This window comes from Pristis pectinata, chromosome 37 (assembly GCF_009764475.1).
Source record: "Pristis pectinata isolate sPriPec2 chromosome 37, sPriPec2.1.pri, whole genome shotgun sequence".
Taxonomy (NCBI): domain Eukaryota; kingdom Metazoa; phylum Chordata; class Chondrichthyes; order Rhinopristiformes; family Pristidae; genus Pristis; species Pristis pectinata.
The window spans coordinates 11498343-11526069 of NC_067440.1; the positions used below are offsets into that span (position 1 = coordinate 11498343).

Below are 27727 nucleotides of genomic sequence, written 5' to 3' on the forward strand. Positions count from 1 at the left end.
TTGTGCAGGTTGATGAAGGGACAAAATGATGAAAATAATAAGAAACCGCAGATGCTGTAATTCTGAAATAAAAACAGAAAAGGCTGCCAACACAGCGTGTCAGGCGGTGTCTGTGGAGAGAGAAGCTTCACGTTTCAGGTACGGGACCCTTCATCACATCTGGGAAAGCAAGGAAAAAGTAGCTTTGGGGGTGGGGGGAGGGTGTGGATGGATGGAACGAAGGAAATATCTCTGATAGGGAGAGAGTAGGTGGCAGAGGAGAGAGCAGCCATGACCAGATTAAACTACTTTCTCGGTGCGATGTGTTGCTAATTGTAAGGCTGTAGAAATGCCCAGCAGACCGGACCATACAAGGGAAAACAAGATCCGAGCCAAAATGATAGTGATCAGACATAAGAGGTAGACAGCACAGCAACAGGCCCTTCAGCCCATCAAGTCTGTGCCAACCATCAAGCACCCATATATACACCAATCCTACCCTAAACCATTCCATTCTCCACACATTCCCATCAACTCCCCCTCCACAGATTCTACCCCTCACCCACACACTAGGGGGGTAATTTACAGCAGCTGATTAACCCACCGACCCCGCATGTCGTTGGGATGTGGGGGGGAGCAGAGCACCCGGGGGAAACCCACGCGGTCACAGGGAGAAGGTGCAAACTCCACACACACACACACACACACACACACACACACACACACACACACACACACACACACACACACACACACACACACACACACACACACACACACAGCGTGGATTGAACCTGGGTCTCTGGAGCTGCAAGGCAGCGGCTCTACCCCACTGCACCACTCCCAAATGAGGGATAAAACAAAATGGTCCCAGGACCAAGATACTGGGATGGAATTTTTTCCATCCACTTGGGAGGGAAGGTACAGCCTCTGTTTAACATTTCACCCAAAAGTCCGTTCACATCTACATCAACTCCCATCGAGGGAGGGCAGGTGGTGGAGGCAGATACGATAGAGGAGTTTAAGTGGCATTTAGACAGGCAGGGTAAAGTGCAGGCAGACGTGCAGTTTAAATTGGCATCACGGTCAGCACAGACGCTGGGGGAGGAATGGCCTGTCCTTGTGCTGTGCTGTTCTGTTCTATCTGTTTTGACAGTGCTGCAACGCAGTCCTCCAAATCCACAAGGGGCAGACACTGAAATCATTCTGCAACACTTAGCTCACCAGCATCAGGTTAGGGGCATCTTGCCCACTCTGCAGCATTGTCGGCGAGGACCCTGGCAGCCTGGATCTGGTTGCCAGGGAGACTGCGTCACTCAGGACAGACGTCATTCCTTGTTTCCGTCTCCTCCCCAACCCAGAGCTTGTAGCCCAGCAGATTTCTTTCCCCCTTTTTGCAAATAAATCCAGCAAAAATAACATTCAGTGCAAAAAAAATCGGAAGTAAAATTGTATAATTATCAGACAAATGACAAGTAAATCCATTGCAAATATAACGCATTTGCAATAGGGGGAAAAATATCCACTGAAAAAGGCACGCTTTGTTTAAAAATAAGATAAAAGGTGCATTTGTTCTGTATTTCTGCTCTCTCAAACTGATTTATCTGTCTGCATTATTTATTTCCTCCGTTGCATTGGGATCGATTAAAATGAGCTCAGCCAAAGAGGTAAGTCATCTTTCATTGTTGCTTTAACATGTTATAATCTTCATCCTTCCCAGTTCTGCAGTGAACTCCAGACGTTCCAAGAAAGGCGGTGAAATACTTGTGAAGCACGGTCACGGTTGTAATGTGGGCAACGTGGCAGCCCATTTGTGCACAGCAAGCTCCCACAAACAGCATGGAGATAATGGCCACACAAGTGGATGGGGTGGTCAAGGAGGCATACGGCACGCTTGCCTTCATCGGGCGGGGCATTGAGTATAAAAGTCGGGGAGTCAGCTGTATGAAACTCAGGTTAGGCTACATCTGGAGTATTGTGTGTGGTTCTGGCATTACAGGAAGGATGTGGGGGCTTGGGAGAGGGTGCAGAAGAGGTTCACCAGGATGCTGCCTGAATTAGAGGGCATGAGCTATAAGGACAGGTTGGACAAACTTGAGTTGTTTTCTCTGGAGGCTGAGGGGAGACCTGATAGAGGTTTATAAAATTATGAGAGGCATAGGTAGGGTAGACAGCCAGAATCTTTTTCCCAGGGTCGAAATATCAAACACTAGAGGGCATGCATTTAAGGTGAGAGGGGGTAAGTTTAAAGGAGATGTGCGGGGCAGGTTTTTTACACAGAGAGTGGTGGGTGCCTGGAACGGGCTGCCAGGGGTGGTGGTGGAGGCAGATACGATAGTGGTGTTTAAGCAGCATTTAGACAGGCACGTGGACAGCCAGGGGATGGGGGATATAGACCGTGTGCAGGCAGCTGGGATTAGTTAGAATGGCATCATGGTCAGTACAGACACTGTGGGCCGAAGGGCCTGTTCCTGTGCTGTACTGTTCTAAGTGAGGGGTGGCCATAGTTAACTGAGGGATAAAGTATTGGCCCACAAGACTCCAGTGGAGAATTCAAATACTTGTCTCCAAAACAGTGGCCATAAGTTCTGGCGCAGGGGAAAGGGCAGGCAGAGCCTTGGTTTAATCCACACCCGGACACACGTTCCCAGTCGTACCTTGATTGCCCTGCCTAACTGTAAGGCTGTGGGACATGCCCAGCAGGTCGGACTACACAGAAAAACAGCTGAGCCAAAAAGATCGCCATCAGATCTTTGAAATGGTGATTAAGGATTATAAAGTGGTCACGGGACTAAAATGCTTCGATGGAATCTTTAACACTGAGTTACAGTCTCTGTTTAACGTGTCACCCAAAAATCAGTTCACCCCTGACCCCTCAAGACAGCACCGTGGCACAGCGGGTAAAGCTGCTGCCTTGCAAGGCCAGAGACCAGGGTTCGATCCCAACCTCCGGCACTGTGTGTGTGCATGTGAGTGCGTGTGCGTGAGTGCCTGTGTGTGCACGCACACGTGTGTGTGCGTGTGCGTGTGTGTGTGTGTGTGGAGTTTGCACGTTCTCCCTGTGACCGCGTGGGTTTCCCCCGGGGGCTCCAGTTCCCTCCCACATCCCAACAACGTGCGGGGTCGGTGGGTTAATCGGCTGCTGTAATTTGCCCCCCTAGTGCGTGGGTGAGGGGTAGAATCTGGGGGGAATGATGGGAATGTGGGGAGAATAACAAAAAGGAACAGTACATATGGGTGGTTGAGGGTCATCACAGATTCGGTGGGCCAAAGGGCCTGTTTCCGTGCTGTGTCCCTCTATGACACTGACTCAGTACTTACCCTCAGCAATCTCTTGTCCCATTAGGGAAGGCAGGGCAGGGCAGGTTTGATATAACATCCCACTGCCGCATTAGCTTGGCAGGGACCATAGAAAGTCAAAGCATTGTTCTCTGCATAGCTTTGTGAAGGAAGCTTCCCCTTTCAGCTACAAAGTTCATGTTGCAGCTACATAAAACTTTGAACAGGCTGCACTTGGAGTATTGTGTGCATTTCTGGCCGCCCCATTACAGGAAGGATGTGGCGGCTTTGGAGAGGGTGCAGTGGAGGTTCACCAGGATGCTGCCTGGATTAGAGGGTATGAACTATCAGGAGAGGTTGGACAAACTTGGGTTGTTTTCTCTGGAGCGACGGAGGCTGAGGGGAGACCTGATAGAAATTTATAAAATTATGAGAGATCATAAGATCACAAGACAAAGGCAGTAGAAGTAGGCCATTTGGCCCATCGAGGCTGCTCCAAAGAAAAAGAAATGAGAAATGGGGGGAAAAGTCTGCTCCATGAGCTAAAGGGAAAAAAAACAAAACACTATTCCTTTCTAGCCCCAATTTCCGGCCTTATCCCCATATCCCTTGATACCCTGACTAATTAGATACCTATCTATCTCCTCCCTAAACGCCCCCAATGATCAGGCCTCCACTACTATACGTAGCAAAGAATTCCATAAATTTACTACCCTCTGGCTAGAGACATAGATAGGGTAGACAGTCAGAATCTTTCTCCCAGGGTAGAAATGTCAAATACCAGAGGGCATAGCTTGATGTGAAGTGGTCTGTCTGGATGGCATGCTAAACAAAGTTTTTCACTGTACCTCGGTACATATGACAATAACAAACTAATTACCAATTATAAATTTCAAGGTGAGGGGGGAAATTTTAAAGATGTTCGGGGCAAGTTTTTTACACAGAGAGTGGTGGGCGCTTGGAATATGCTGCCAGGGGTGGTGGTGGAGGCAGATACAACATTGGCGTTTAAGAGGCTGTTAGACAGACACATGAATATGCAGGGAGTGGAGGGATATAGAGCACGTGTGGGCAGAAGAGGTTTAGTTTAGTTTCGCATCGTGTTCAGCACAGAGATTGTGGGCTGAAGGGCCTGTCCCTATGCTGTCCTGTTCTATGTCCTAAGCCAGATGTAATTTCAGGGTGTCCTCTGTTCACTGTTGCTTCTCACTCCCAGATTCTGGGACCAAACACTGCTAACTGGGTTCCTGCGTTGCCTTTCTAGGACACGACAGAATCACTGAAGAAGCTTCAGGACTTCCTCGGAGATTTGATGATCCTGGGATCACTCCAGGTAAAGCGGGTTTGCAATTAGTGAGCTAGGTTGGATGGGGATCTAATGTTTCCAGTGGTCAGGGAGTCTAGGACCGAGGGAGGGAGGGCAAGATTAATCAGAATCGGGTTTATTATCACTGACGTATGTTGTGAAATTTGTTGTTTTGTGGCAGCCATACAGTGCAAGACATAAAAATTACTATAAATCACAAAATAAATAAATAGTGCAAAAAAAAGGAATAGATTTAAATGTAAATTTGGAAATAGGTATCTTTATTAGTCAGCTGTACATTGAAACATACAGTGAAATGCATGTTTTGCATCAAGTGTTCTGGGGGCAGCCCCACAAGTGTCGCCACGCTTCCGGCGCCAACATAGCATGCCCACAACTTCCTAACCCGTACGTCTTTGGAATGTGGGAGGAAACCGGAGCACCCGGAGGAAACCCACGCAGACACGGGGACAACGTACAGACAGTGGCCAGAATTGAACCCGGGTCGCTGGCGCTGTAATAGCATTATGCTAACAGCTACACTAGTGTTCGTGGACCATTCAGAAATCTGATGGCGGAGGGGAAGAAGCTGTTCCTGAATCGTTGAGTGTGGGTCTTCAGGCTCCTGTACCTCCTCCCTGATGGTAGTAACGAGAAGAGGGCATGTCCCGGGTGGTGAGGGTCCTAAGTGATGGGTGCCACCTTCTTGAGGCGCCGCCTCTTGAAGATGTCCTCGATGGTGGGGATGATTGTGCCCATGATGGATGAAGTAACTTATGCTTTTCTTGTGAATGTTGTCTATCAGATGCTCTGTGCCTGTGATGCTGCTGCAATAAGTTTTTCACTGCACCTGTGCACACATGGACTTGTGCAGATGCCGATAAACTCAACTTCAACTTCTCCCCCTTCCTTTGTACAACCTTGATGTACTTATATACAGAATGATCTGTCCGGACGGCACACAAACAAAAGCTTTTCACTGTATCTCGGTATAATAATAAACGATCTACCAAACACGGTAGGGACAATTTACAGCGGCCAATTAACCCACCGACCCCACATGTCGTTGGGATGTGGGAGGGAACTGGAGCACCCGGGGAAAACCCACGCTGTCGAAGTCGACCCGCGCTCTGTAATAAATCAGACAACAGCAGAACCAAAGAACTTACGATTAATGCTTTATTAGTTAATGCTAGCGGGAGTGGGGGGATACAGAGAAAGAGTAAACAGTGTAACCGGAGCTCTGTACTGATCCCACTCGAAAAGGCCTCGGTCGGTGTGTATCTTGTATACCCCCTTCGTGAGAAACCTTGGTGGGAAGTTGCACTCACTACGGTAATTGCTTACAGCAAGCTTTAGCGAAACAAGACATGTCTAAAATAACCATGTCTTCCTTACCCACACCTGGCTCTCACTTCAGCCACAACTATAATCACCCCATGGCTGAGGAAATTCTTAACCATGGTGAGGAGGTGTAGGATTAATAAACCATAACTGTATTCATATTTTAAGACAGATGAGAATTATGGCTGCTTGAAATACTGATTTAAAAAGTGTCCTTCAGGCCAGAACAGCCACACCAGTGCTTTCCTGGGCTGGGTGCCGTGTGGTACTTGCTGTGTCTGGAACTTAATTGGATTCCCATTATGTTTGACTATGGAGATGATGGTCAATCTTAACAGGAAATGGGAAGGCTGTCTCAAACAATGAAGGTGATACCTGCCTTTGTCTCAACCGATTGCAAAACGATGAGCTGAAACTGGGGCGTGAGGCTGCTCTTCGTCCATCTGCAGTAGCCCTTTGTCCGTTTCCTGCTCAACCAAGAACTCTGGCGCCTGACTCAGTAAAGTGTACGTGACAATGTTTGTATAAATTACTGTCTGCCCCTCTGTAACTTCAGAGAACCCCCGCCACAGGCTCCACGATAAATAAGGAAATTTCTCCCTAGCAATATATTGCTAAATCAACGCGTTTGAAGTAAACTGTGGCACTGTGTGATCTTCCAACAGACAGAAGGGGAACTTCAAAATCGGGTTAACAATGGGAAGAAGCTGACAATGACAATAAACCCCACGTTGCCAGCCATTAACCCTTGCATTCCCAGCTATCTTTTACAGCGCGGTCACAGGGAGAAGGTGCAAACTCCATACACACACACACACCACACACACACACATACACACAGCACCCGAGGTCGGGATCGAATCGGGGGTCTCTGGAACCGAGGGGCAGCATCTCTACCCGCTGTGCCACTCTGCCGCCCAGTGGAGCACAGTTCAAGACCAGATCGGCCCTGGTCTGATTTGACCTTGACCTTGGCCTTGGCACATCCACCCGGCCAACCATCCTGGTTTTCTCCTTGCTCAGGGTTTCCGGTACTTTCGGCCTTGGGTGCGAGGGCGCGAGGAACTGCTGCTGTTTGTGGTGAACAAGGATCTCGTGAGTATTCCCGTGGGAACCGCCAACCCATCCAGTCCTCGTCTCAGCTCTTGGGCTCAAGGCAGGACTGCATTTCCATAGCGCCTTTCCAGCACCTCGGCTCTGCAGGGGCACGGCATCCAGCTGCGGCCGATCCGAACCCTCGCCTGCTGTGCCCCTCCCATCTTCCTCCTCCCCTTTCGAAGGAAGCCATTCAGCCCATCGAATCTGTGCCAGCCCTCAGCATTCCCATCCCCCCATATTCTCCTGTAGCGTTCTCCCGATGTTCCCGCCAACCACCATCAGCTGACCCATCCAAAATTAATCCCCAATTTTATTCTCCCCCCCCCATTCCCATCAACTCCCCCACCCAGATTCTACCCCTCACGCACACACTGGGGGGGAGGGGCACTTTAAAGCAGCCGATTAACCCACCCACCCCGCAGTCGTTGGGACGTGGGAGGGAACCAGAACACCCAGGGGGAGAACCACATGGTTGCAAACTCCACACACAGACAGCGGCGGAGGTCGGGATCGAACACGGGTCTCTGGAGCTGTGAGGCAGCGGCTCTACCCACTGCACCCATCCACGTTGACCCAACTGAACTTCACCCCAGACACACTCTCCACACAGCAGTGACATTGACCAACGTCCTGTCCTGGATAGCATCCTCTGCCACGCCAGTGTGGCCTGACCCCATCCTACCCCAAAAGCAGGGACCCCACCCCCCCCCCCCACCCACGTAGCCAGGTCCTGATGGGCCTCGGCAACTGGCTCAGGTCCCACAGTGTCTCCCAGCCAATGACGCACTGCTGTGGCCGCCGTTGTAATGTTGGACACGTGGTGGACAGGAAGATCCCACGAAGAGCCAAGAGATGGTGTGGCCGGCACCTGCCAATCCGCTTCCAGTGGTTTCGATGGAGGGATGAATATTTTCCAGGTAAAGGTAGAGGCTTCCCAAGAGGAAAGCTGGGTTGGTACTCTGGTACACGGACTACCTCACTGGCTGCTGGGATCTTACTGGCTGCTGGGATCTCGATGCCATTTGGGATCTCACTGGCTGTTGGGATCTCACTGGCTGATGGGATCTGACTGGCTGTTGGAATCCTTTCCCCGCCACTTGAATCAGCGCCTTTGGGCTATGATTGGGCAAGGGATGAGTCCTCTATTCTCTGCAGCCTCTTGCGTTCCTGCGCATTCGAATTGCCATCCCAGACCATGATGCAACAGTCAGGACACTTTCAGCAGTACATCTGCAGAAGTTTGTCAGAGTGTTCGTGACAAACTGAACCTGCTTAAACTGGTAAGAAAGTAGAAGCACTGACACGCCTTCTTCGTGATCAGACAGGAATGTAGAGTTAGTTACAGTCAGATCAGGCCGGATCTTATTAAATGGCGAGGCCATCTCGAGGGGCCGAGTGGCCTTCTCCTAGCTCATGTGTTTGAGGGTTTGTAAATAAAACCACCTTCATGCATTAATGCAGTCATGGAATGAATGGTTTCATGTTTATTCTGTAAACAGTCTGTGTAGCTTGCAAACTATCATAGTCACAGAGTTACACAGCATGGAAACAGGCCATTCGGCCCAACTCATCCATTCTGACCTAAATGCCCATCACGGCTTGGTATGGCAACTGCTCTGCCCAAGACCACAAGAAACTGCAGAGAGTTGTGGCACAGCCCAGCGCATCACGGAAACCAGCCTCCCCTCCATGGACTCTTGTCTATACCTCTCACTGCCTCGGTAAAGCAGCCAGCATGATCAAAGACCCCACCCACCCGGGTCATTCTCCCTTCTCCCCTCTCCCATCAGGCAGAAGATACAAAAGCCCGAAAGCACATACCACCAGCTCAAGGACAGCTTCTATCCCGCTGTTATAGGACGATTGAATGGTTCCCCAGTACGATAAGACTCTTGACCTCACAATCTACCTCGTTATGACCTTGCACCTTATTGTCTGCCTGCACTGCACTTTTCTGTAACTGTGACACTTTATTCTGCATTCTGTTTTTAGTTTTACCCTGTACTACCTCAATGCACTGTGTAATGAACTGATCTGTATGAACGGTATGCAAGTTTTTCATTGTACATGTGATAATACTAAACTAATTCCAGTTCCAAGATGCAGGAACCTGGAGCCAAAAACAAACTGCTGGACAAACTCGAAGACATGGTCTCGACCCGGAACGTTGACTATCCCTCTGCCTCCGCAGGTGCTGCCTGACCCGCTGAGTTCCTGTGTTTCTTTGCTTGGGACAATTTTCATCCTCATTTCTGGGCCCCTCCCTATCTCAGCACCTCCTCCACAGCCCTCCCAGATCTCCTGTCTACTCGGGACACTCCTTCATCCCCACAGTTAATCCCTCTGTCACTGGCGATCAGCACCTCAGGCCCTGAACTCTGGCATTCCATCCCTAAACCTCTCCTCTCTAACATCTACCACGCTGACTGTTTTTTTGTTACCTGCCCCAATACCTCACAGCTCCAGAGATCATCAGTTCGATCCTGACCTCCAGTGCTGTGTGTGTGTGTGGTGTGTGTGTGTGTGCGCGCATGCATCTATGTGTGTGTGTGTGTGTGTGTGCGCGTCTGTGTGTGTGCATGTCTGTGGAGTTTGCACGTTCTCCCTGTGACCCCCGGGTGCTCCAGTTCCCTCCCACATGTGGGGTCGGTGGGTGAATTGGCTGCTGTACATTGCCCCAAGTATGTAGGTCAGAGTTATACAGCACGAAACAGGCTCTTCAGCCCAACACTTCAATTTGAGCTAGTCCCAATTCCCCAGTTTGACCCACATCCCTCTAAACCTTCCTATCCATGTACCTGTCTGAATGTCTTTCAACCATTGTAGTCGTACCCACCTCTACACTTCCTCTGGCAGCTCACTCCACACACCCACCACCCTCTGGGTGAAAAACTTGCCCCTCAGGTCTCCTTTAAATCTCTCCCCTCTCACCTTAAACCTATGCCCTCTAGTTTTAGACTCCTCTACCCTGGGAAAGAGACTGTGATCATTCACCTTACCTAAGCCCCTGGTGATTTCTTTTACCCTCAGCCTCCTACAGTCCAGGGACAACAGTCCCGGCCTATCCAGTCTCTCCTTGTAACTCGTCCGCAAATCCAGGCAACATCCCTGAGAATCTTTCCTGCACCTTTTCAAGTCAAGAGGAGTTTACTGTCATGTGCACAAGAATTTGGAGGGTGTTGATAGGAAGGGGAGGAGGTTAAAGGGAAAATTAGTGTGGAACGGGATTGCTCTGTGAGCTAGCATGGACACAATGGGCCGACCTGCCTCCTTCTCTGTTGTAAGGAGTGTGGTAATGGTATTCTGAGTGTCCTTGAGTATGAAATGCTCCTGGAGGTGATGTGTGCAGCCTGCTGCTCTGTTCTGCGTAATTGTGGCTGCTCAGTGGGGAATTTGTAAATTAGTTTATTATTGTCACATGTACTGAGGTACAGTGAAAATCTTTGTTTTGCATGCCATCCAGACAGATCTCTACATCACATCAGTACATCGAGGTAGTACAAGGGAAAACAATAACAGAATGCAGAATATGATGTTACAGTTACAGAGAAAGTGCAGTGCAGGCAGACAATAAGGTGCAAGGGTCACGACGCGGTAGATTGTGAGGTCAAGAGTCTAATCGTACTAGGGAACCATTCAATAGTCTTATAACAACAGGATAGAGGCTGTCCTTGAGCCTGGTGGTACGTGCTTTCAGGCTTTTGTATCTTCTGCCCGATGGAAGGGGGGAAATGTCCGGGGTGGGTGGGGTCTTTGATTACGTTGGCTGCTTTACTGAGGCAGCGGGAAGTGTAGACAGAGTCCATGGAGGGGAGGCTGGTTTCCATGATGCGCTGGGCTGTGTCCACAACTCTCTGCGGTCTCTTGCGGTCCCGGGCAGAGCAGTTGCCGTCCCAAGCTGTGATGCATCCAGATAGGATGCTTTCTATGGTGCATCTGTAAAAATTGGTGAGGGTCAAAGAGGACATGCCGAACTTCTGTAGCCTCCTGAGGAAGTAAAGGTGCTGGTGAGCTTTCTTGGCCGTGGCGTCTTCATGGTTGGACCAGGACAGGCTGTTGCTGATGTGACGTCCGTCTCGTTGTGAATCCGTCTTGTCTCCTCCCTCTCTCCGTGACAGAGCTGGCAAACGGCGAGGTGTCCCAGGAGCCGGATTGCCTCTCCCGCTGAGGGCCACGGAGTCGCTTGGGTGCCACTGGACGACCGCTCCCCGCAATCACAGAAGAGGTAACGCCGACGTTTACCCCCCCCCCAACAGGATCCTCCGCGCCGGGAATCTCGTGAACTGGACGGGAGCTATGAACTCCACACCGGCGAAGACCCCTGTGCGGCCTCGGGAGACCACCAGGTTTAGAACAGGAGGTGCAGCACTTGGCGTCTGCAGAGAGAGATGCTGGGTTAACGTATCCGGTGGGGGGGCAGGGGAGGCCAATCTGCCCCTCCAGCCTGTTCCACGACACAGAAAGATCTCGGCCGATCTGATTGTAACTTCGCCAACGTACAGCATAGGAACAGGCCCTTCGGCCATCATGTCTGTGCCAAACCAAACCAGTCCCACCTCCCTGCACATGGTCCGTATTCCCCATTCCCCACCTGTTCACTGCTGGTCTGATCACCTCTTACACACTGGGACAGAGGGGGAAACATGGGAGAGGGGGTAACTGGGAGAGGGGGTAACTGGGAGAGGGGGTAACTGGGAGAGGGGTAAGTAGGGAGAGGGGGTAAACACTGGGACAGAGGGTGATACACTGGGAGAGGGGGTAAGTACTGGGACGGGGGGGAACACTGGGAGAGGGGGTCTATTGACCTATTGCGCTGCATTGGTCAACGCTGCGTTGGCGACCTCCAACCTTGGGACACCCCCTCCCCACTAATGGTCTGTTCTCCCTCTCTCAGGCCCCCGGATGTGGACAGGGGGACGTGGGGCTCCCGCCAGCCTCACCGTGTGATCGCGAGGTAGTCTTCCCTGTGAGTAACTCTGCCATCCACCCACCTCTGTGCCTGTGTTTAACCCCTCTGTCCCAGTGTTTCCCCCTCTGTCCCAGTGTTTGACCCATTTGTCCGTGTTTCCCCCTGTGTCCCCATATTTACCCCCTCTCCCAGTGTTTACCCCCTGTGTCTGTGTTCTCCCCCATGTCCCAGTGTTTCCCCCTGTGACAGCCCCCTGCTCCCCCCCGCCCCTGTGCTCGTGTCCGCAGTCGGGGTGTACGAAGCCCACCTGGCTGTTTGTCCCCACAGGGAGCCGACTGCACCCTCTTCCTGCTGGCGGGTTACACCAGGTACCAGCGGCCGTATGCCTGGCTGCGCTCTGACTGCCAGTGGCTGCTCGCGTCCTCCGCCAGCGGAGGGGCCACCAAGGACATCCCGCTGAAGCTGGACTCCACCACCAACCGGTACCGCAGAGGTAACTCCTCACTGGGCACTCACCGCCAGGCGCTCACCGATCACCGCTCACCGATCACCGCCAGGCACTCACTGATCACCGATCACCGCCAGGCGCTCGCCCCTCACCGCCGGGCGCTCACCGATCACCGCTCACCGATCACCGCCAGGCACTCACCGATCACCGATCACCGCCAGGCGCTCGCCCCTCACCGCCAGGCACTCACCGATCACCGCTCACCGCCAGGCGCTCGCCTCTCACCGCCGGGCACACCGATCACTGCTCACCGCTCACTGCCGGGCTCTCACCGATCACCGCTCACCGCCGGGCGCTCACCCCTCACCGCCAGGCACACCGATCACTGCTCACCGCTCACTGCCGGGCACTCACCGATCGCCAATCACCGCCAGGCGCTCACTGCTCACCGCCGGGCACTCACCGATCACCGCTCACCGCCGGGCGCTCACCACTCACCACCGGGTGACTGCTCTGAAATCAGGGAATCACTCTCGCCACAGGGTTACAGCGACCCTCCTGTACACAGCGGGGTCTTCTGTTTCCCTCCCCCTCTCTCCCTTCCCCTACCCTATACCTCCCTCCCTCTCTCCTCCCTCCCCTTTCCTCTCTCTCGTTCCCCCTCTCCCTACCTCAGCCTCTCTCTCTCCCTCCTTCCCCATCTCCTACGTCTCTCTCACCTCTCCCTCTCCCTGCCTCTCTCTCTTCCCCATCTCCCCCACTCACTCCTTCTCTCCTACCTCACTTTCCCTTTCTGGTCCTCCCATCCCTCTCTCACACTCTCCCTCCTCCTCTCTGACCCTCGCTCTGACCCTCCCTCCCTCCCCCTCTCTCCCTCATTCCCTGACCCCCTCTCGCTCCCTGACCCTCGCACCCTCACTCTCCCTCTCTCCCTACCTCTGACCCTCCCTGACCCTCTCTCCCTCTCTCTCCCACAGCGGTGCAGCTCTGGGAGATGGTGGCCGAGCTGGTGACCCTCTGTACGTGGCCCCCACCCTCCAACCCCTTCAGCCTGGACATGAGTCACTTCGAGTCGCTCCCTCTAACCGAGAGCTTCCTCGCCTCGGGAGCCATGACCAGCTTCCTGCATAAACTTGTCATCCACGGAGACCGAGAGCAGCCCTACCACAGCAAAGGTGGGTTTGGGGGAAAAGCCCCTCCCCTCACTGCCTGCCTACCCCAACATACGAAGGGGGGTGGGGGGGGGTACAAAGGACTGTCCAAGTGTCTTATAAGATAAGATCGGATTTCTTTATTAGTCACACGTACTTTTGCGTGGAGTGTTCTGGGGGCAGCCCGCAAGTGTCGCCACGCTTCCGGCGCCAACACAGCACGCCCACAACTTCCTAACCCGTACGTCTTTGGAATGTGGGAGGAAACCGGAGCACCCGGAGGAAACCCACGCAGGCACGGGGAGAACGTACAAACTCCTTATAGACAGCAGCCGGAATTGAACCCGGATCGCTGGCACTGTAATAGCGTTACGCTAACCGCTACACTACCCTGCCTGCCAAGTGTTGTTTGTTGCAAATGTTGCCAAGTGCCTGTCTTTTAAATGTTGTTAATGTACCTGCCTTGACCACTTCCTCTGGCAGCTGGTTCTATACACCCACCACCCTCTACATGAAAAACTTGCCCCTCAGGTCCCCTTTAAATCTTTCCCCTCTCACCTTAAACCTATGCCCCTAGTTTTAGACTGCCCTACCCTGGGGAAAATACTGTGACCATTCACCTTATCGATGCCCCTCATGATTTTATAAACCTCCAGAAGATCACCCCTCAGCCTCCTACGCTCCAGGGAAAACAGTCCCTGCCTTTCCAGTTTCTCCTTATAACTCAAGCCCTCCAGTCCTGGCAACATCCTCGTGAATATTTCGTGCACCCTCTCCAGCTTAATGACACCCTTCCTATAGCTGGGCGACCAGAACTGCTTTGATTTCTGTCTGGTTCACACCAGGAGCACCTTTCGAGAGGAGATCAGTCTCTGAGAGTCTCACAGCACAGAATCAGGCCCTTCAGCCCACCTTGCCCATGCTGACCACCGTGTCCATCCATATGAATCCCCTTTGGCAGCACTTGGTCTGCAGCCTTACTCTTGTAACTTAACCCTTAAAATTCAGGTATCACCTCGAAAGTTTCCAAGGTAATAAGAGGGCTATAGGACAGAATGAGAGGAGCTATCATTTGGTTGGGGAGTCTTGGACAAGGAGCATAGTCATAATAAAAGAGTCAAGATAATGGAATTTCAGTAGGGAAGTAATCAGATTTACTATCACTGACATAAGACGTGAAATTTGTTGTTTTAGAACATAGAACATTTACAGCACAGTACAGGCCTTTTGGCCCACAATGTTGTGCCGACATTTTATCCTGCTCTAAGATCTATCTAACCCCTTCCCTCCCACATAGCCCTCATTTCTCTGTCATTCTTAAATGTCCCTAATGTATCTGCCCCCACAACCTCTGCAGGCAGTGCGTTCCACACACCCACCACTCTCTGTGTAAAAAACTTACCCCTGACATCCCCCTTATACCTTCCTCCAATCACCTTAAAATTATGTCCCCTCGTGTCAGCCATTGTCGCCCTGGGAAAAAGTCTCTGACTGTCCACTCGATCTATGCCTCTTATCATCTTGTACACCTCGATCAAGTCACCTCTCATCCTCCTCCTCTCCAAAGAGAAAAGCCCCAGCTCGCTCAACCTATCCTCATAAGACGTGCTCTCCAATCCAGGCAGCATCCTGGTAAATCTCCTCTGCACCCTCTCTAAAGCTTCCACATCCTTCCTATAATGAGGCGACCAGAGGCAACTGTTTTGCGGTAAAATTACTATAAATTACAAAAATAAATAAATAGTACAAAAAAAGGAATAACGAGGGAGTGTTCATGGGTTCATGGACCGTTCAGAAATCTGATGGCAGAGGGGAAGAAGCTGTTCTTGAATCATTGAGTGTGGGTCTTCAGGCTCCTGTACCTCCTCCCCGATGGTAGTAACAAGAAGAGGACATGTCCCGGATGGGGAGGGTTCTTAGTGATGGGTGCCACCTGCTTGAGGCACCGCCTCTTGAAGATGTCCTCGATGGCGGGGAGAGTTGTGCCGTGATGGAGCTGGCTTGAGTCTACAACCCTCTGCAGCCTCTTGCGATCCTGCGCATTGGAGCCTCCACACCATGGCAGTGATGCAACCAGTCAGAACTAAAATAAAGAAGTACAGAAACTAAAGTAAAATCCCTTTATCATTATTATTTATTCTCTCTGCCTCCATCTATCATCGTCCCAACTCCACCCCCTCCCCTCCCCTACCTGCCCAGCATTACACCCCTCCTCAGTCCACCAATCACCTCGGGCTCCTTTCTGACCATTCCCCTCCTCCTCTCTGTACCGGCCATCTCCCCCTCCCCCCAGCTCTTGGCCCTGACGCAAGTCCTTGACCCGAAACGTTGACAATTCCTTCCCACCCCCCCACCCCCACAGATGCTGCTCGACCCGCTGAATTCCTCTGGCGGATTGTTTGCTGCTCTAAAGTAAAGATCAAACATATGATAAGAAAGTAGCAATGGAAGGGCCAGTCTGTTATAGAAACGTATGTCAACAGTTTCCTGTCACGGGTGTGGTTGCGTGCTCAGGCCAGTAGGTAGAGCAGGTTTCTGAAGCTTTGTGCTCCCATTGGTCAGATGGGGGGTGGGCGGGGCCATTTCATCTCCCGGGATTGGATGCTCTCCTGGCGATCTCACCGCTATTGGAAGTCATTGTGCTGCTTTTCAGTGGTGGAGGAGCTAGAAGCTCTGACAGGCTTCACATCAAGGCCCTGCTGGAGATGCAGAGACAGAAGCTGAGGGAGAGAGGACAGGAGGAAGAAGGCGAGCAGCTGAGAACGACAGCAGCTTCTCCACCAGCGAGTGAGCGGACAACCACCCTCCAGCAGGCGTAGAGGAGGCAGGAGTAGAGGGAGGGAGGTAGGGACATTGAGTTGGGAAGGGTGAATCAGTGATGTAAATACTCGGGGAGCAGAGACATAATGGTTGACGTTAGCACATTAATGTGGTCCGAGGGAGGGAGCAGTTGGGAGGGGGCGGTGCGTCGGGGTTGTCCCGTGTCTGGGCAGTTGTATACCGTCTGCGCGAAACCATTCCTGCGTCTACTTTGGAAGAGTCTGATGGGTCTGGTGATGCGCGAGCCGGACGTGGAGGTAGCCCTCACAGCTTACGCGGATGACGTTCTCCTCATGGTAACCGACCCTGTTGACGAGTGCCGGCGGGTCGTCCCAGCTGCGACCCCCCCCCCCGCCCGGATCAACTGGGAGAGGTGTTCAGATCTCCCGGCGGGCCAGTGGCAGGTGGACTCCCCGCCGGAGGAGCCGAGGCCATTCGTGTGGAGCGCCACGTCCCACCTCGACCTGGGGTGTCCACCGAGGAAACCTGGCCGGTGAACTGGCAGGACTTAGAGATGAAGGTCGTTGCCCAGGTAGGGCGCTGGTCAGGACTACCTGAGGTGATCTCCTACCAGGTCATAAACCAACCGATGGCCTCCATGTTGAGGTACCGGTTGGGTCACCTTGGCCCCACCCAAAGGAGGTTGGTGGACTTCTTCTGGAGCGACAGAAAACACTGGGTCCTGAGTCTCCTGATTGAGGACAATCAGTCACTGGTGTGCGTACATACCCAGATGGCAGCTCTCCGCCTCAGGACCCAGCAGAGATACCTGTACACCGAGCACCAGGTGGCACATATTTTTTCCACCGGGGGCAGGGGGGGCGTTGCCTTCAGGAGGACACGTGGCTCCCAGCCACGAACATCAGCCGTGCCGCTGTGTGGAAGCTGCCCAGTTTTTATCTCGAGCTCTTGGGGCACGGTCGCCTCAGGGAGCACTGCTTTGGCCGTGGGAGAGGTCAGTCCCCGTCCCACCGCAACGGGTGACAAGGGGGCCTCAGGATCACGGAGTGACCCCTTCCCCCCCGGCTGTGGTCACCCCAAGTTGACCATCGGACCCCCAAGGCCCCAAAACCTCTCCCGGGAGCCGGTCCCACACACACGACAGGGGCCGCCTTGCAGAGACGCCCCACTGTGCCGTGTCGCGATGCGCCGAGACGGTTCTTGCACGGGCTGCTTCCGTGCGCCGTGCACTTCCTCGCCTTCGCCGGCCATCCGGACGCCCCATGGTGATCCGCTTAACCATCCGGCAATGAGGGAGGTCCCCAGTGGAGGACTCCTGACGTGGGAGTCCCACCCCCTCTACATTGGGGACCCGGGGCAGAGAGTGTTGCACAGAGTAGTCCCGCGGAACGGATTCCCAGGTCGGTGTACGGACTCTCCGGTCGCCAGGTGGAGACGGAGTATCGTGTATTTACGGAGTGCGAGAGCTTGCAGCCCCTGTTTGATTATCCGAAGGGGCCACTCCCCGAGTTCCGGCCGCACTGCAGCCCCTGCGCTCCTGACCTTCGCTCACCCGGTGCGGAGGGGGGGTCTCCTGGTCACTCTGCTCCCGGGACCGGCCGGGGAGGCCATTCACGGGTCAGGCATTCGGGGGTTCCGCCCGAGCCGACTGCCTGCCCCTATTCCGGGGTGACGTCCGTTCCCGTGTGTGTCCCCGGAGAAGGAGCACGCGGTGTCCACGGGTAGAACGGGGGGCTTTCCGGGACCTGTGGGCGTCTCAGGGGCTCGAGTGCGGCCTGGGTAGCGACGAGCGTGTTGTAATTTGAAGCTGTAACTAGTGTGTACCGTGAAGTGCTGTAATGTTGCATTAGTGTGATCCTGTAATCACTGAATAAACCTCCATTTGGAAAAGGGAATAAAAGGGAGGGAACGACACAGATTCCGGCGGGATCTTCCTGTTCTGTGCCCCCGTTAACCTCCGGAATTCTTTCGAGCTGTGGGATCAAAGTACAGACTGGATCACTCATTGGGGCTTGTCTGGTGCACATCAAGGAGGGCCGGAGAGAGAGGGAAGGGATATGGAGAGTGGTGGGGATGGAGGGACTGAGACCGGGAGTGAATGGAACGAGGGAGGGAGAGGGACAAAGGTGGAAGGATGGATGGTGGAGAGAGGTGGGTGAAGGGAGAGAGGCAATGATGGGAGCCTGAGGGATGGATGGATGGAGGATTGGGAGCAGGGAGAGGGAGGGAAAGGTACAAGGATTGGGAATGGACGGTGGCAAATGAGGAAGATCCGACGACGTGTCTGCTCTGGCTCAATCCAGTTAACGAATGGGGAATATTCTGAATGTGGGATCACTGCGTCTGGAGGTTTGGGACTGAGGATGGGTCTCCGACGTCAGGAGAAGGTCGAGGGGGTGCTGGGGTGGGGAGGGTTTGTCAGCCAGCTCGTCACTCCTCACCCCCTCGGGGTGAGCTCAGGACAACAGATCGGAGCGCCGGACGACTGCCCACCAGCCGCACTCACCGGTGGGTGGGTGCAGGAGGAAGATGCAACTGTCCAGGGAAACGTTCCCAGGAAACGTTCCCACACAGGGGAGCACCGTCGCCCGGGTCTCGCTGCGAGACTTGGTGCGGGGTTGTTCTTCAACCGTCTTCACGGTGTCCTCGAATGAGCCCGTGACCAGCAGGGACGCCCAGCTCAATGCACCCCCAGATCAACACCCCCCCAGATCAACACCCCCCCAGATCAACAACCCCCCAGATCAACACCCCCCCAGCTCAACAACCCCCCCAGATCAGCACCCCCCACCAGCTCAACACCCGCCCAGATCAGCACCCCCCACCAGCTCAACACCCCGCCCAGATCAGCACCCCCCACCAGCTCAACACCCCGCCCAGATCAATACCTCCGCCAGATCAACAATCCCCCCAGCTCAACACACCCTCCAGCTCAACATCCCCCCCCAGCTCACCCCCCCAGCTCAACACCCCCCCAGCTCAACACACCCTCAACATCCCCCCAGCTCACCCCCCCAGCTCAACACCCCCCCAGCTCAACACACCCTCAACATCCCCCCCAGCTCACCCCCCCCAGCTCAACACCCCCCCCAGCTCAACACACCCCTCAACATCCCCCCCCAGCTCACCCCCCCAGCTCAACACCCCCCCAGCTCAACACACCCTCAACATCCCCCCCCAGCTCACCCCCCCAGCTCAACACCCCCCCAGCTCAACACACCCTCAACATCCCCCCCCAGCTCACCCCCCCCCAGCTCAACACCCCCCCCAGCTCAACACACCCTCAACATCCCCCCCAGCTCACCCCCCCAGCTCAACACCCCCCAGCTCAACACACCCTCAACATCCCCCCCAGCTCACCTCCCAGCTCAACACCCCCCAGCTCAACACACCCTCAACATCCCCCCCCAGCTCACCCCGCCAGCTCAACACCACCCCCAGCTCCCACACCCACCCAGAACACCCCCCCCAGCTCAACACGCACCCAGCTCAACACCCCCACCCAGCTCAATACACTCCCCACTGCCTGCAGAACGATTCACTGGGCAGGACTCTCACTCGGAGTCCTGCCCAGAGGTGAGGGTTCAAGTCCCACTCGAGACATGTGAGCACTGTGGGAGGGGCGGTGAGGAGACAGCGCCGCACTGTGGGAGGGACATTGAGGAGGATCCAAGCGCAAGACCTCACATCCCAGTTGCCCAGGTGGCGGCGAGACTGCGACAGAAAGGCTGGTCGTACCTGCACCTCACCGCATGTGTGCACGGGGCGATGGACCCAACGACAAGGCCCTCTGGTTCTGACTCCCTCTGGAGAGGAAACATCCACTCAACATATACCGTCTCATGCATACACCCCTCCCATCTCTGTAACCCCTCCGGCCCCTACACCCCTCCCTGTCACTGTAACCCCCTCCGGCCCCTACCCTCCCTGTCTCTGTTACCCCCTCCGGCCCCCCACACCCCTCTCTGTCTCTGTAACCCCTCAGGCCACTACCATCCCCGTCTCTGTAACCCCCTCCAGTCCCTAACACTGTAGAAATATTACTGACCTTCCAATTCAGTTGCTCAGAACTGTGAATTTCCCACCAGGTTCCTTCAGCTGCCTGTCCCCGAGCTCTGGGAACTCCCTCAATAAACTCTCCTTCTGCCTTTAATACGATGCTGCTTTCCTTGTATACAGTCACAGAGTCACAGCATGGAAAGAGGCCCTTCAGCCCAACTCATCCATGCCGACCAAGGTGCCTCCTTAAACTAATCCCATGTGTGACCCATATCGCTCCAAACCTTTCCTATCCGTGTCCCTGTCCAAACGTCTTTTAAGCGTTGTAACTGTACCCCCCTCTGCCACTTCCTCTGGCAGCTCGTTCCACACACCCACCTCCCTCTGTGTGAAGAGGTCTCCCCTCAGGTCCCCTTTAAATCTTCTCCCCTCTCACCTTAAACCCTGGTTTCTGATTCCTTTCCCTGGGAGAAGAGCTGTGCAGGGCAAAGGTCCTGGGTTATTTGGATACTTGATATTCACTGTGTGACTGTGCTCCTACATCGGGCATCAACGCACGTCTCCTCTGAAGCATCACATTAAAACTCCGATAATCTTCTATCCAACCATTCCGAAGTCCCGATGATTCAGTCTGGCTCACCAGGTAACATTTCCTGTGCTCCCTCTACACTCGCTGGGGACCTGGTTCCTTCGCTCCCAACATACTGGGCCAAGCTTCCTGCATTCTCATTACACTCACCGGACACTTGGGGGGGACTTGTTACGACACAGTGATAGATCTGAACATTCACAAGCACCGGTCCGCATTGAAGGACAGCGGTGGAAGGGTGAGCAGCTTCGTCAACATCTCAGAGGATCTGTTCTGGGCCCAGCATGAAAAAGGCATGCCAGCATCTCTAATTAGAAGTTTAAGGAGGTTCAGCATGGTGTTGAAGTCTCCGACAAACTTCTCCAGAAATTCAGTGGGAAGCATCCTGACTGGGTGCATCACAGCCTGGTGAGGGAATTCCACAGGAACACAAGAGGCTGCAGTGGGGCAGTGGGACTCAGCCAGTTCCATCGCGGGTGCAGCTCTCCCCACCGTCGAGGGACGTCTACAAGAGGCGATGTCTCAGGAAGGAGACACCCGTCATCGGGGACCCCCCCACCATCCGGGCCGTGCCCTCTCTCGATGCTGCCATCAGGCAGGAGGTACAGGAGCCTGAAAACCCACAGCTCAAGGTTCGACAACAGCTTCTTCCCCACTGCCGTCAGGTTGTTGAACCCACCTGAAAACCCCAACGCTACCCTCGGACTGGATTTCTTTTTCTCTCTCAACCTGCACTGTGTCGCTAGGTTTGTTTTGTCATGTGAGTTATGTGTAATTTATGTTAGTTCAAGTTTATGTTAACTTACGTTTGTCCTCGTCTTGTAACGTACTGAACTGCTGCTGCAAAGGCTAATTTTCATGGCATTTATTACCCTGGGTGTGTAGGACAATGACAATAAACTTGAAGCTGAAGGAGTGTGAGTCCAGATGAAGGTGTAGAAGACAATGGGAAGGGAGCGCTGGTGAACAAAGGGTTACTCTCTCTCTCTCTCTCTCTCTCTGCTGGTAAACAGCTTGAGCCACCTGCTCGTGTAGCCTCTGCTTCGTGTGATGAGGAGTTACTGAGCTTTGAAATTTCAAGGCCACAAGGAAAACAGGGTAAGGTTCGCGCGAAGATGTAAGGCTGCACACGGCAGTCTCGGCTTGACCAATGGTAGTGTGAGCTGGTCAATCATACCCAAATACGGGTATGCCTGTGCGGTAGGTGGACACCCACTGGAGAACAATGTATTTAAGTTTGTTAGCATCCTGTATTCCTTGAGTCCGGCCACATGCAGGGAAGAGCAGCACTGACTGTTTGCTCCTCCATGTACCCCCACTCCCGCTAGCGTTAAACAATAAAGAACTTATTGTACATTCCTTGGTTCTGCTGTTGTCTGCTTTATTACAAAGTGCGGGTCGACTTTCACAAAGGGTCTCAACCCGGAACGCCAACTGTCCATTTCCCTCCACAGACGCTGCCCGACTCCCTGAGTTTATTTTTTTGAATTAAAAATGTGCTGTGGGTAACATCCAATAGTCCAGAAAATCTACCGGTCTGGCACCTCCCAGGGTGCTGGATTATCGGAATTTCACTACGACTTTATCTTCTCCCCCGCTTGGAATGGCAGAGTTAACACCGGCATGGACGAGGAGGCAAGGGAGGCAGCTATCAGTACAATAAACTTCCGTGGTGTTGAGGGGCGATGTCACCACGCTGGAATCGTGAGTCGGATAAGCGTGCGAGAGAGAGAACAGGTCACAGGGAGATAACTGGGGTTGTGGGGAACGGCATAGATGGGCCAAACGACCTCCTTCTCTGCCGTAAGAAAATATGATGAAATATGACACCAGTTCACTGTTTATTGGGAATATTTAATACATTAAACATCCCTTCTGGGAAATAAATGGACCTCTCCCTCTGGAATTCCTGAGCCACATTGGGATAGAAGTTGTCCCTGGATAGGGGAGAGTTCAAAGGCGACCCAAGCACCAGTGCATTGGCCAATGGCTCTCCCTCAATGGCCAATCAAAAGGCAAGCAGAGGTTCAATGGTGACTCACTGACCTCGAGAGGCGTGCCTGTGTCCGTGGGGTTTGGCCTCCTGGTGGGGGGGGAGAGGAACCTGGATCGTTCAGGGAGAATGGATGGTCAAAGTCCGTGGGGGGACTGTCGTACAGCTCTCAAGGAGTGTGGGGGCAGGGAGGGGGAGTGGGAGGGGGGTCTGGGGGTGTTGTGGCTGTGAGATGTTTTGGGAGGGGCGTGGGGAGGAGGGGAGGGGCGGAGGTGGTGACGGGGTTATGTACAATCAGGACTGTACATAACCATAGCAACGCACAGTAAATACCATCACTAACAACAGAAGACAGCCATTCGTCCCATCAGAGTTCATCCTATCCCCTTCCACTCCCAACTCTCGATTCGCTCAGTACCCAGGAGCCCATTAAAGTACCAAATATAACTCAGTGTGTCAGCACCCACAGATCTCCAGGTTAGAGAATTCCTAACAAATCACAAGCCCTGGAGGGGATCTTCCTACTCATTCCCATCCCTTTATCCCAGTTCTCCAGCCCGCTGAAACCTCTCAGCCATGTTGCCAGGACTTGAGGGCCTGAAGTTGTCGGCACAGTTTGGACAGACTAGGACTCTATTCCTTGGAGCATAGGAGGCCTATGTGTATAGGAGGCCTATTTTGTGTATAAAATCATGGGGCATCGATAGGGTGAATGCAGTCAGTCTTTTTCCCAGGGAAAGGGAACTAAAAACTAAAGGGTTTAAGGTGAGAGGGGAAAGATTTAAAAGGGACCTTTTCACACAGGGGGTGGTGGGTACATGGAACAAGCTGCCAGAGGAAGTAGTTGAGGCAGGTACAACAACATTTAAAAGACACTTGGATAAGGACATGGCTGGGAAGGGTTTAAGAGGGATATGTGCCAAATGCGGGCCAATGACACGAGCTCAAGACGGGCACCTTGGTCGGCATGGGCGATTTGGGCCGAAGGGCCTGTCTCTGACTCTCGGACTCTACTCCCCTGTCGAGCCCCTCTCATGCTTCCCAGCGAGATCACCTCCCCTACCCTACAGTGGCCAGCTTAAATCCAGGCAGAGGTCGAGTTCCCTGGAATCCGTGTTCAAGCCGAGGTCAGACAGCGGCACTCACTGGGGCACCGTTAGCAAAGTTTGTGCTGCTTAGCCAAACAAGTCGCTGCCACATACTTGGGCAGTCGCAGTTTATTCGGAAGCTGGGAGTCTGATGCTTATAAAAACGTCCTGCAAGGATGTTGAATCCTGCACCTTATAAACAAGAGCGGAAGCGTCCCTGACGAGCCTCGAACTCTCCCAGTCGAGCGGCCAATTAGTTTTTGCGGGAGTAATGGGGGGAGGGGGGGAAGAGTGGGTATCAGGAAGGTCGGTGAGTGGAGACTCTGGGGCTCCTCATCTTCGGGCTCGCCAGTGAACAGCTGCCGCACCAGTGAGTCTCTGGTCAAGTCCTCGACGTTGTCGAAGCCTGTGTCCAGCCGCTGCGCGAGCTCGGAAGGAGGTGGCCCCTGCGTAGGAACTCCCGGTGCCATTCTCAGCTCCAGCTCCTCGTCGCTGTCGACGCGAGGGTTCCCCCTCCACTTCCTCGTCCCGTGAGGTCCCTGCCGAGGCCAAGAAATCAGAACATTTTTGGCCAAGGTTTTCTGTTGCCCCCCCCCCAGTCCCTGTCCCACAAGGTCAGGGTCCCCACAAGGCAGCATCTGCCCTCAGGGGTCTACTCTCCGAACCCTGGGCCATCTCACTGTCCGCCATATTGGTTTGGGACTGGAGTCACATATAGACTTGGGCAAATGGGGGATGGAGTCACATATGAAAGCAAGCATGTTAATGCTGAAGCTTTATAAGGGATTGGTCAGACCACATTTGGAGCATTGTGAGCAGTTTGGGCCCCGTATCTAAGGCAGGATGTGCTGGCGTTGGAGAGGGTCCAGGGGAGGTCTACGAGACTGATCCCAAGGATGATAATATGAGGAGCGTTTGATGGCTCTGGGCCTGTGCTCGCAGGAGCTTAGAAGGATGAGGGGGGATCTCCTTGAAAGCCACCAAATATTGAAAGGCCTGGACAGAGTGGACATTGGAGAGGATGTTTCCATTAGTGGGAGAGTCTAAGACCAGAGGACACAGCCTCAGAATAGGAGGATGTTCCTTTAGAACAGTGGTGAGGAGGAATTTCTTCAGCCAGAGGGCGGTGAATCTGTGGAATTTGTTTGCCACAGGCGGCTGTGGAGGCCAAGTCATTGGGGTGTATTTAAAGCGGAGGTTGATGGGTTCTTCGTTAGTGAAGGCATCAAGGGTTACGGGGAGAAGGCAGGAGAATGGGGTTGAGAGGGAAAAATAAATCAGCCACGATCGAACGGCAGAGCAGACTCGATGGGCCGAATGGCCTAATTCTACTCCTATGACTTATGGCCTGACATAGACTGGGGCATATTGAAGTGGAGTCACATATAGAGTTGAGCAAGGTACAGATGGGTTTACAATTACTCCAAGTCCCACCTTTGATTCCAAGGCTAAATGACCTCTTACTGGGTCTTGAAAATCCGACAGTTTTAATTCACTTTACTTCAGAAATATACTCTATTTATAAAAATTGCCAGAGGACCGGTTGGTAGAGAGGGTGGCCTGGCTTTTCCTGCAATAAGCTCTGACTTCAGGACAGTTGGAACAACTGGTAGGTGATTCCAGGGAACCGCCCTTTTGTAGAAGCCTCAAAGAGCCACCACACCGTTGATGGTTTGCCTCGGAGACACAGGGGAGGCAGATGCTGGAGTCTGGGGCAACAGATTACTTCACCCAGATAAAAAACACTGGAGGAACTCAGCAGGCCGGGCAGCATCCGTGGAGAAAAGCAGGCGGTCAACGTTTCGGGTCGGGACCCTTCTTCAGGACTGAAGATAGGAAAAGGGGAAGCCCGATATATAGGAGGGAAACGCAGAACAGTGATGGGTGGACAGAAGAGGGGAGGTGGGGTGGGCACAGGGTGGTGATAGGTAGATGCAGGTAACAGATCGTGATGGGCAGGTGCGGGGAGGAGGGGAGAGCAGATCCACTGGGAGGGGGGTCACAGGTAAGGAGAGAGAGGAAAAGGGGGGGGGTAGGAAAAAAAGACGCTGGAAAGGAAAGAAGAAGCGCGGTGGGGGGGGTGTGGGGAGGGTTGTGGGGAGGGGGATGGGGGGGTGGGGGGTGTGGGGAGGGGGTGTGGGGAGGGGGTGTGGGGGGGGTGGGGAGGGGATGGGGAGGGGGTGTGGGGGGGGGTGTGGGGAGGGGGTGTGTGGGGGGGGTTGGGGGGGTTGTGGGGAGGGGGTGTGGGGAGGGGAGGGGACGGGGAGGGGGTGTGGGGGGGGTGTGGGGAGGGGGTTGGGGAGGGGGTGTGTGGGGGGGTTGGGGGGGTGTTGGGAGGGGGTATGGGGAGGGGGTGTGGGGAGGGGGTGTGGGGAGGGGGGGTGGGGAGGGGGTGTGGGGGGGTTGTTGGGAGGGGGTGTGGGGAGGGGGGGTGGGGAGGGGGGGGTGGGGGTACTTAAAGTGGGAGGATTCAATGTTCGTGCCGTTAGACTGCAAGGTTCCAAGATGGAAAATTACTCCCACCCTCTGCGTCTGCCCATCGCCCACACACCCCTCCCCTCTGGGTCCCCTCCCCCCCCCCCAATGTTCCCCTCCACCCTCCCCACCTCCCTCCCTCCCTCGATTCCACACGCCACCTTCCTCTCCTATCGGATCCCACTGTCTGCAGCCTCCACCTCTCACCGCCCAGCCTGTCGTTACCTCCGCCCCTCCCCCTCACCTGTACCCACCTCCCCTCCCCCTCACGTCCCCTCCCCCTCACCTGTATCCACCTCCCCCCTCCCCTCTCACCTGTATCCACCTCCCCCCTCCCCTCTCACCTGTATCCACCTCTCCCCTCCCACCCCCTCGACCGTCCACTTCCCGCCACAGACGCTGCTCGACCCCCTGGGTTCCTCCAGCAGCTCGGCGTCACACCAGCGAGTGAACAGTTCCACAGCATGAAAAGAAATGATTAAACAGCCAGCTCCTGAGTACGGTTGGGCAGGAGACGCTGAGGTGTTGTTGGTGAGTTGATGCCAGTTATACTCTCAGTGCCGTGGGGGGTGGGGGGGGTTCTGTGTCCGAGTCCCCTCCCATACATCACCTGACGGACTTTTTAATGACGTGCCGATTTCCTTCCGTCGAGTTCTAACTTGCAACTGAACTTAAAGTGTTAGGGAGAGTCTTGAAAGTGCTAACTAAATACTGAGCTGAAAGTCATGGGGTTGGGTTGTAGAGAGATACAGGCCCTTCAGCCCATCGAGTCCGTGCCGACTGTCAACCAGCCGTTTACACTGATCCCATTTCATTCCCATCAACTCAACCCCCCCCCCCCCAGATTCTACCCCTCACCCACACACTAGGGGGGCAATTAACCCACCGACCCCACACATCACTAGGATGTGGGAGGGAACCGGAGCACCCAGGGGAAACCCACGGGGTCACGGGGAGAATGTGCAAACTCCACAGACACACACACACATGCACACACACAAACACCCATACACAGACACAGACACACACACACACACACACACACACACACACACACACACACACACACACACACACACACACACACACACACACACACACCCCACCAGTTTCAGGAACAGCTACTTCCCTTCAACCATTTGGTTCTTGAACCAACCGGCACAACCCCAATCACTGCCTCAGTACAGCAACACTGGGACCACTTTGATCACTTTGCATTAAATGGACTTTTTTTTGTTCTAAATGTGTTCTTTCTTGTAAAAACGTGTGTTTATGTTTAATTTATGTT

At 53.8% G+C, this 27727-nt stretch overlaps 2 protein-coding genes across 2 annotated transcripts in view; one reads left to right on the top strand and one right to left on the bottom strand.

Moving 5' to 3' along the window:
- The first annotated feature begins 1326 nt into the window (after positions 1–1326).
- si:dkey-19b23.7 (uncharacterized) lies at positions 1327–18208 on the top strand. The gene is made up of 9 exons (XM_052044752.1): positions 1327–1646; positions 4523–4591; positions 6932–7003; positions 11125–11231; positions 11263–11329; positions 11901–11960; positions 12243–12408; positions 13341–13538; positions 16168–18208. Exons 1-9 carry the CDS (start codon positions 1629–1631, stop codon positions 16236–16238), a joined length of 828 nt encoding a protein of 275 aa, XP_051900712.1. The 5' UTR covers positions 1327–1628; the 3' UTR covers positions 16239–18208.
- A 5988-nt stretch (positions 18209–24196) lies between these two features.
- Positions 24197–27727, bottom strand: part of si:dkey-19b23.8 (low density lipoprotein receptor adapter protein 1-A) — a 15969-nt gene continuing 12438 nt past the window's right edge. Inside the window, exon 3 of the mRNA XM_052044874.1 lies at positions 24197–24503. Coding sequence (XP_051900834.1) covers positions 24298–24503 — 206 coding nt within the window. The 3' untranslated portion in view covers positions 24197–24297. The remainder of the gene's footprint in view (positions 24504–27727) is intronic.

What these genes read in the sequence shown, in the direction of transcription:
- si:dkey-19b23.7 (XM_052044752.1), top strand. An exon ending in CCACACCGGCGAAGACCCCT is followed by an intron (nt 11,330 to 11,900) that starts GTGCGGCCTCGG and finishes TCCCTCTCTCAG; the next exon opens with GCCCCCGGATGTGGACAGGG. An exon ending in CACCAACCGGTACCGCAGAG is followed by an intron (nt 12,409 to 13,340) that starts GTAACTCCTCAC and finishes TCTCTCCCACAG; the next exon opens with CGGTGCAGCTCTGGGAGATG.